At 39.0% G+C, this 9,044-nt stretch overlaps 1 protein-coding gene across 2 annotated transcripts; it reads left to right on the top strand.

The window, feature by feature from the left end:
• On the top strand, positions 1-8,355 carry LOC105041700 (F-box protein At5g52880). 2 transcript variants are annotated; one of them, XM_010918699.3, is made up of 6 exons: positions 3-282; positions 2,204-2,355; positions 3,348-3,435; positions 3,516-3,724; positions 5,063-5,214; positions 7,939-8,355. In XM_010918699.3, the coding sequence occupies exons 1-6, from the start codon at positions 59-61 to the stop codon at positions 8,077-8,079; spliced, it is 966 nt and encodes a 321-aa protein (XP_010917001.2). In that variant the 5' UTR covers positions 3-58; the 3' UTR covers positions 8,080-8,355. The 2 variants fall into 2 exon arrangements, with proteins under 2 accessions (XP_073109101.1, XP_010917001.2); XM_073253000.1 differs by lacking the exons at positions 5,063-5,214; positions 7,939-8,355 and adding an exon at positions 3,805-5,008 and having other exon boundaries at positions 1-282.
• Positions 8,356-9,044: the final 689 nt, after the last annotated feature.

Below are 9,044 nucleotides of genomic sequence, written 5' to 3'. Positions count from 1 at the left end.
CGCTGTGGAACGTGGCGGTGGAAGGCGAGGTCGGTCCTCTCTCTTTAGTTCTCCTTTCATGACGAATCGGTGGAAAGAGAGGAGAGGGGAGATGGGAGGAGCCACGCCGTCGGAGCGATACGAGGAGCTAGGGTTAGCGGAGGCCCTCTTGCGGCCCTACGACTACCCCACGGCGTGCCGCGAGCTCGGCCTCATCCTTCGACTCGCCTACGGGAAGCTCTCTAAGGGCCTCCAGTCCATCGTCTTTCGCGACACCCTCTCCGCCTTCCGCCTCCTCCCGCAGTGAGTACCCCCCCCCCCCCCCCAATCTCTCTCTCTTCTCTTCTTAAATTTGCCTCAATTGCTGATTCGTAATCGTCGTTTCTTGTCTCCGAATCCCTAACTCGCGTTTGCCCTCTTTTGGAGCCAGATGTCGTCCCGGCCTTGTTATTGTAATTTTTCTTTCAGTATTATAAGCTGTCTCTTCAAACAAATTATTACTTGGCCTCTTCTTTTATTTCAGAAGATCTGCACCGCTTTTGTTCTCTCTTTTTAAAGAATCTTGTTTGGATGTTTCTTTCTGTGTAATCTATGGTTCCTCAAGGAATTTTATGGACGCTTTTGCTTGTGGATTTCTTTTGGAATTGTTAAGTTGGTATCTGTTTTTATCACCAACTTTGATAAAGATTTTTCTACTTTTTGATGTTTTTCCTTTTCTACCAATATCGTATGTTGACTGCTTATGATTGTGAAGTCCTTTACTGTAACTATAGCTTATTATTGATTTATATTGACAGGGTTATTATGTGAATTATTGAATGGGTCTGCAAAACTTAAGCATGATCGCGTCTATGATTCTGTACCTTTTTTGGGGAACAAAATGTATCGAAACATGTAGATAAAAGGTGAATATTGGAGCATAGGAAACGAGGTGCTGTGCAGACCTATATCATAGTTCTTAGACATTTTGACCTCACAAGGATTTACTATCGTAGGTAATTACTTGCTTGGATTGTAAAGTCTAAACTAAAGGCATTTCTCCATTCTATGGGATAATATCTACCAAAAGGTAATAAGGGAGATAAAAGCTTGGATCATATATAATTAGCATTCCATTTGTTGCTCCACACCATTGACCACTAGGTATTATCCCAAAAATAAAATGAAACAATATCAGTGTTGTGGTTCTAATAACGTGGAGGGCACCAATAGTCCCACATCGGTTGTGAGTCAAGGGAGATTCGTGCTTATTAGGAGGAAAAAATCCTTCCTACGTGAGGCATCTTTTAAAGGATAAAACCGTGAGGTCCATGGGCTGAAGCGGACAATATCTCACGTGACGGACCGAGTTCTTGTCCGCAATAATGACGCATCAGGTAGGGATTGAGGTCCGTCTTGATTCTCTAGGGCTGAGATCCGTCTCGACTGACTGTGGAACTCCTCGGACTGTACACATCAGAGTCCCCCTTGACTGGGAGGCTCTGTTGTGGTTCTAATAATGTGGAGGGCACCAATAGTCCCACATCGGTTGTGAGTCAAGGGGAACTCGTGCTTATAAGGAGAAAAAAATCCTTCCCACATGAGGCATCTTTTAAAAGATAAAATCGTGAGGTCCATGAGCCGAAGCAGACAATACCTCACGTAATAGGCCGAGGTCTTGTCCGCAACAATCAGTATTGTATTATCATTATTATTAATGATATAACTGTGACATCCATCCTTTTATTCTTGATCCAGTGTTGTACGGACATTTAAATTGACATTTACTGAATATAGATTCTTTGTTTTTTAAATTTCCAAAACTAATGTGCTAGATCCTGTCACGTCTTCTTATAACAAGGCCCTATATGCTAAACAGTTATATTTGAACTTGATATATTTGAATTAAGAATATCTCATGGATGGAGGTGATTTTCTTCTTCTTTTTTTTTTTTTTTGTTGGCTTAATGTTTCTTTAATATTTCTTCATGCAGTGGCCTGACCAAAGAATAATCTGGAATGCACTACAGTCTTGTTACTGGTCAAACTTTTGAAAAAAAAAATTATTATGCTCCATCAGTTGGTTTTATATCTACTCTGTTATAGTTGATTTATGTGCGCAAGTGTTAGGTCCATATTGTTAATGTGTCAAGCTGTTGTTTATTATCAATTATTATACTTATCTATTTTAAGGATTTGCTATGGATTTGATCCTTACAAAGCAAATGGCTTCCAAATACTGCAGAGTGCAAACAGGTAATGGAATTTCATCAGCAAACATCCTTCTCCAGGCAGCAGAAGTCGTGTTGCCTAAGCAGAAAAAGGCGCTAGCTGTGTCAGAGTTTAAGCATGCTGTGGTCGCACATAAGAGGCGTTCCCGAGCTCATGAAGATGGAGGTACTAACTAGATACTGCATGTGCAAATGAAATTTCATGCCTTGCAGACTCTTTAATTTATTTTAATTTATTGGCTTTTGAATACTCAAACATGCCTATAACACCTAGCCTCAGGGCAGCCTCATGCTGATCCTGCCTGCCTGAGTATACATTTATTCCACTCACCAGTACAAGGTGCTTTCTGTGGTTCAGGGCAAGCAGTCATCAAATAATCAGAGATAATAATAACATCTTATCATCAGATAGCAGTTCCATTTGTGTTCAAGTACAAATCATCTGGCTATGATAGCCCTGGCAACTGTGTTATGCTTCTTGATCCAAGAGAGAGAGAGAGAGAATCTCTTTGATTTAACTAGTCTAATTACCATTGAAAACACATCAATCAAGGTACTCCACATTAGGTCACATTTGCTTATTTCTTCCTCATAGTTGTTTTATTACTGAAAGAGTTTGGGTTTCAGAGAAAATATTAAGCATGATTTTGATTAACCAAGCCATCATGGAAATTTCTTACACAACTACAATGGCGTAAGCTTAATAGTTAGATGTAGAAAGGAGTTGGGATAAGGTTGGGTCTGGCTATATATAGTTAGACCTAAACCACATATGTAGGGCACAGGCCCAAACTCAATTGACGAGGCTTCACCCATAGTCCATATCTGATAGTTAATCTGATAATAATTGGGTATTAGGTAATTAATGGATATTTGTTGCACAAAATAAAATACGTGGAGCTTAGCTCAGATTTGCTTGTCTTTTCTGCCTTTTTTTTAATACTAATTTGATTTTGAATTCTAATATAAGTCTTAGGCATGCTTTTGATCAGATTAGCCATAAGAAATTCAAGGTGTTGGTAGTGTAAGCCTGTTAGTTGGAGTTGCAACTAGTCAGATTTTTGGCTTATGTTTGTGGAGTTAAGAAAAAGGAAAAGTTCTTTCATTAGTGAATTCAATTTTGTTATCTGACATTTGGATGTAAATTTTCCTCTTCAGGTTCAATGCAATTACCACATGATGTGCTTGTTCACATCTTCAGTTTTCTGGACATGCGATCTTTAGTAACAGCCAGTTCAGTATGCTGGTATTCTATTTTTTACCTTATCTTTTGGCAGATTGGGTTTTCACTTCAAGCTGATAACACATTTCATCTACTCTTAGAAGGGCATGGAATTCTGCTGCAAGTGATGGTACATTGTGGCAGTTGCAATATTCCCTTCTGTTTGGAGAGTATGATGTCAGCTGCCTGCAGACCGGCAAACTAGTTCAAGTCAAGGATGTGGTTTTCCATCAAGGCATAGAATGTGTGGATGCTACATTCTATGCAATGACCAATCTCAACTGGAAAGAGGCTTATAGAAGAAAATATTTAGGTATGCATCTTTGTGGCTTTCAAGATTTCAAGTAAGAGTGCTTGTAGCAGTTTCTGATATGAAACTTTTAATATATGCAGACACCCAACCATCTATGTGGTCTCCTTATAATATTGAAGGCACCATTTCTTACATGGCTGTGGATGTAGTAATAATAAAGGAAAAAAATTCAACATCAATTTTAGATGCAAATATACAACATGGAAGCATGTAAAGATTGCATTAAATCATAGAAATTTTACACGGGAACAATGGACAAGGAGAAATGTTGCTTGTTTAAGTTTGTTAATTGCTTTTACCACATTTGTCAAACATGCATTTTATAAAACCATCTATTTCATTGGAGGTTTCTTGTTTTCTTTTCTTCCTTTTTTTTTTTTTTTGCTGATTCCCATGTATTTATGTACTTTAGTAGCAGAATCTCTAAATTGCTGACCATGCAAGATTCCTTTTCCCTGCCTATCTTTGTACAGTCTGAATAAATTTTTTAGTCATATCACATTCTCATCTCTAACATTTTAGACTTCAGATTTGGTAACAGAATGTGATCCCTTTGAAATATCCTGGTGATTCTGTGCTCCACTCTTATTTTCGATATGATTGCTATATTTTACTTTTCTCCTACCTTACGCTTTGCCCCTGTATTTCTGCCAGCTATGTCATTAATGGACTTGTTAATGTTAAATTAGTTTTCTTGATGGTCATTTGAAATCCCCATGATGATGATTAGGAGGAACTAGATATAGACCTTCTGATAAATGCAGATGTCCAAAATGAAAAGCAAATAAAGATTGCATCAAAACATATTTCTGTATACTGTAATGAAGGACGGACAAATGGTGAACATGTTTATCTGCTGACTGTCTTCTCATCTTGTATATGGCATGTACTTTTGTAGAAAGTTCTTTCTTGAAGGTAATTGTTATGTCTGCATTCTAGTGGCAAAATTTTTAGTTAGAAGAATATCACGTCTGCAGCTCCATATCTTTTGTCCTACAGTTTACTTACTGTTGGTTAGCATTACAATTGGATTTTGGATTCTGTTTGATGATGTGATAATTTTTATAATGCAGTCCGTTTATGTTGCTGTAGGTCACTGTAAAGGCCCTCAACTCCCAATTAATATTTTTCCTCAAAGTTTATAAGAAGTTTATAAATTTTCCTCTCTCTCTTTTTTTTTTTTTTTTAAGTTGTGGTATTGTATTTTGGATTCTGGTGGCATTTTGTGCCAGTCTTTTTTCTCTCTCAGCTATCTCAACTTGCTCCGCCAATCTTCTTCTCTGTCAAGGTTGTCATTTTAGATAAATAAAGAGTTAAAAACTGGTAATTTTGTTGCAGGTAACTCATCATTGAGATTCACATCAAATAGGGCATCATGTGTACGTTGCAAATCAATTATTTGGCTCAGCAACATGACTTGTGCCAGGTCACACCATTGTCATAAGCTTAAAAATCAGAGAGTAAAAATAAGACCGGTATCACCTAATAAGGTAACTTCTTTTTTTTTTTTTTTTTTTTTTGCTTGAACTCCTTGCTTTTATATAGACATCTTAGCAACAGTTCATCTTCCCAAGAAATTTTGCCGAGCATGATTAACTTTTTTCACATTGAGAGACCTTCAAGATTGTCTTAGCCATGAAAGCAAACCTGCTGACAACTCTAAATAAGTGTGACGTACAGTTTTCTTTAGGACAAATTGTTATCAGGTGATATAATTACATCTAAAGTAGATATAAAGATAACTGACCAGTGTTTTTTTTCTTCTTTAAAAAAAAATTCCCCTTATATCATATATATATATTATAAAACGGAGGAACCACGGTGGGTTGTCTCCGTTTGCTACGTGGATAAAAATTATTTTGCCATGCGGAGTGAAACCGCGTGGAGTGGGACCGTGGGAGGATTGGAAGAGTTTTGGGAGAAGCTTCATTTGCTTCAAACCTCCCACCCGATCGAGACTCCTGAGGATGGAAAAACAGCAAAAAAAGGACGGGGTTGTTTGCCGTGGCTGGCAGGAGAGAGCAGGAGGATGGTCGGAGAGCCAGAGGAGGGAGCCGGAGGAGTTGGCGACGGCGAGGCGGCCGTCGGGATCGGTGAGGAGGGCAAAAGGCGAGTCAATGCTTTGTTGGCGGGACGATCGAAGCTCTGCAGACGGGGGCGCCACCAAGGGAAAGGAGAGGTTGCCGAAGTCGAGGAGGCAGACGGAGGAGGCAAGGCGGGAGTTGTCGGAGAGCCAGAGGAGGGAGCCGGAGGAGTCGGTTATGGCAAGGCGGCCGTCGGGATGGGTGAGGAGGGCGGAGGGCGAGTCAATGTGGGGGGGATCAGGACGTGCGGTTGGCGACCCAGACGATGATGCGAATAGGGAAGGAGGCGTACCAGATGACGAGAAAATAGGCAATGCTGGCGTTGGAGCAGAAGAAGCCGAGCTCGAAGGTCCAGTTGGAGCACAACTCTCTTGTGCGTTGCTACGACGCCACGCGGAAGAGGAGAAAGAAAAGACCTAACACTATATTCAGCAAGAAGGGGAAGAGCGAAGAAACCTTGAGCCTCACCCTAGAAGTTGGAGAAATTTACAATTTTTCCCTCAAAGTTTCTTCTCCCCTCCCTCATCTATCCAGCGAGCCCTCCAGAGAAAAAAACCATCGCAACGAGTCCGCGATGCGCTTTCGTTTATTTTTCTGCTCTCCCTCTCTCCCCCTCTCCCGCTCTCTCTCTCCTGTCTCTCCTCTCTCTGCCCTACCCCCGGCCTTTTATTTCTTTTTCATTTTAATTTGAGTTTTGAGCCCGACAACTATTGGGCAGAGACGAACCGGGTCCGCACGGGCTAGGGGTGGGATGCCTTTGTTTTATTTTGGGCGGCGGAGCAAATGGGAACTGTTGAATTAGATGTCGTGGATCGATGAGTGGATCATTTGGACGGTAGATGTGGGTTTGAGTGCGTTGTGTTTCTTTTGTGAGAGAGAAAGAGAAGCGCGTTCGGCTGGTGCCAGCGGGGATTTTTTTTTCTTTCTTTTTTTTCTGAGTTGTGGTGGGGGACTTGGGAAAGTAGATAATATCGGTGGAGAAACGTGAGCTCCTCTCCATTGGCAATCAGGGAAGGAAGAGAAGGGAGGAAGGAGATGGGCCTAATGGATTCGAGTTTTGGGTCCCAACCCGATCTGAAATCGACATAGATCTATTTATTTAAATAGAGAATCTTGTATCTAGGCTCTTGATAAAGGCTATATTCAATTAAGCCCTTTTGACAATTGACTGAACCGGAACATGTTGAGTTAATTTAGTTTAGGGGTGTTTTGCAATTAAACCCTGACAAAGTATTTATTATATAAAGGCCCTTTTCTACTGGATCTCCACATTTTTGGCTTTGAATCCAAGGGCAAAAAAAATATTAATTGGGATTGTCCCCATGGGTCAACTACTACAATCATACATATAAATATAAATACAATATGACTACTACCTACCTCCTACTATTACTTAACCATCCATTCTTAAATGCATACAAGACGGACACAAACTACTAATCTCAGATATGTATAGATCATCATTGTCTCTTAGTCATTTTGGATGAAATTCTGAGCTACTGGGACTAAGAAGTTATTAACAACTCAACTATCAAAAAATTTGTCTTTGCCTTTTCTCTGGAGTAAGTCTTTAATGATGACTGAAAATTCAATAAAATAAAAATTATATAATAATAAAATATATATTATTTTTATTGATAGACTATGAAGAAAAGAGATATATGTGGGATGCAAATAGTGGTCATGTTTTGCTTAATGATGAAGATTCCGAAACAATTGATGCTGAAAATATCGATTCAAGAAATGATTTCTCAGTAAAAGATAGAAATGATTATATTATTTTTATTATTATGTTATTTAAATATTTTAAATTTATTTTTTAATTTAAAATATTTGATATATATCTTTTATATTATGTTAAATTTTTAATTTATAAAAATATTATTTGAAGAAATAATACATGCCATGCATCGCACGGGGTTCTAAGCTTGTGGTTTTATAGAATGAAAGCATGAATTAGCTCAATTTATAGTTTAGAAAACTGTTTATTTAGTCACTTCACTGCACTGCATGTTGTTTTAAATTTGATAACTTGTCAGTTGGCCTCCCTAAAGTCCCATTTTTTGAGGTCAACAAATCTCATTCAGTTTCAGATTATCAGTTTGTATTATTATCTGCATTTTTCATCAGGTTGTGAATTATCTATTGGGAGAGACTGAATTAACGATGTCATCGTCTGAAAGTGATGATAGTGATACTGATGAATTGTCGAACCACGGACAGCGGCTTATGAAGTTATGGGCCTATCCAAGGCTTACAAGCACCAGCTAAACCTTCCTTGTAGAAATGTTTAATTTTGGAGGCCTCCCCTCTGTGGTGTGAGCTGTCTCAAAATGTTCATCGTGTCATTGATAAGAGTGCAAGCCAGGTACCCAAGCTAGGTAGAGGACATGATTTGGATTCCATAAACAGTGGAAAATGTGATGGTACGTAAGCATTCTCGAACCAGAATCTTCCACGATCATATTATCGTATTGGAAGTGATTCACATTTGTATTTTAGGTATGCTTATTGTATTTATTCAACACATATTTTGCTTGTGATCTCTATGTACATGGTCATACGGTTTGAAAGTCTGGACCTCCATTCGGTTTTAGCAGCAAAACACAGTCCTTCAGACGGTAGAGTATCTGCAGGAAACATCAGCTTCTGTAATCAGAGATCTATGCCCTTTACCTTTAGCTGTTGCCTGAGACGGCTCGGGAAATGAAGTGGCTGACTGAGAGCAATTCAAGTTGCAGAATTAAATATATCATGCTCGAATTGCAAATGAGAGACAACATGGTACAAAGTCTTTGTGCTCTGATGTTTTTGCCTAAATTGTGTATCCATGTAATTATTTTGAAGAATTTGGTTCCAGATAATCTCAGATCATAGGTGCACCACACATATTTAAATACAGGAGCTGCATTCAAAAGCCCATATCCTGGCCATACCTATTGTGATTGGGTTAAATCCTCATTAGTAACAGCATTTGCAAGCTCCTGGTTCACAATTTATATTACTTTGTCTGGAGAATAAAACAATCGGTGTGCGACCGTAACCTCAAGAGGTACGGACACATGCTTGCTGCTTTCATGAAAATATCTCAAATCTCTCGTGGTTCCAACGCAAAGAACAAATAACCTAAAGTCAGAGTTGTGTTCATGTTTGCTTGTCTCTGCGTTCGGCAAACTGGTAATTTTGTAAGATATGGTCAATATTTTAAATTTACCAAAGAATAAAAGGCATCCTGT

The sequence above is a fragment of the Elaeis guineensis genome, chromosome 2 (assembly GCF_000442705.2).
Source record: "Elaeis guineensis isolate ETL-2024a chromosome 2, EG11, whole genome shotgun sequence".
In the NCBI taxonomy this organism is placed as follows: Eukaryota; Viridiplantae; Streptophyta; class Magnoliopsida; order Arecales; family Arecaceae; genus Elaeis; species Elaeis guineensis.
Note: the sequence above shows the minus strand (reverse complement) of the source record. Positions and strands in the feature narration are given on the sequence as shown.

Excerpts from the sequence above, each read along its gene's own strand:
- LOC105041700 (XM_010918699.3), top strand. The coding sequence starts at position 59 with ATGACGAATCGGTGGAAAGAGAGGAGAGGGGAGATGGGAGGAGCCACG. Across the intron at positions 3,436-3,515 it reads ACAGCCAGTTCAGTATGCTG|GGCATGGAATTCTGCTGCAA; the intron begins GTATTCTATTTT and ends TACTCTTAGAAG. Across the intron at positions 5,215-7,938 it reads GACCGGTATCACCTAATAAG|GTTGTGAATTATCTATTGGG; the intron begins GTAACTTCTTTT and ends ATTTTTCATCAG.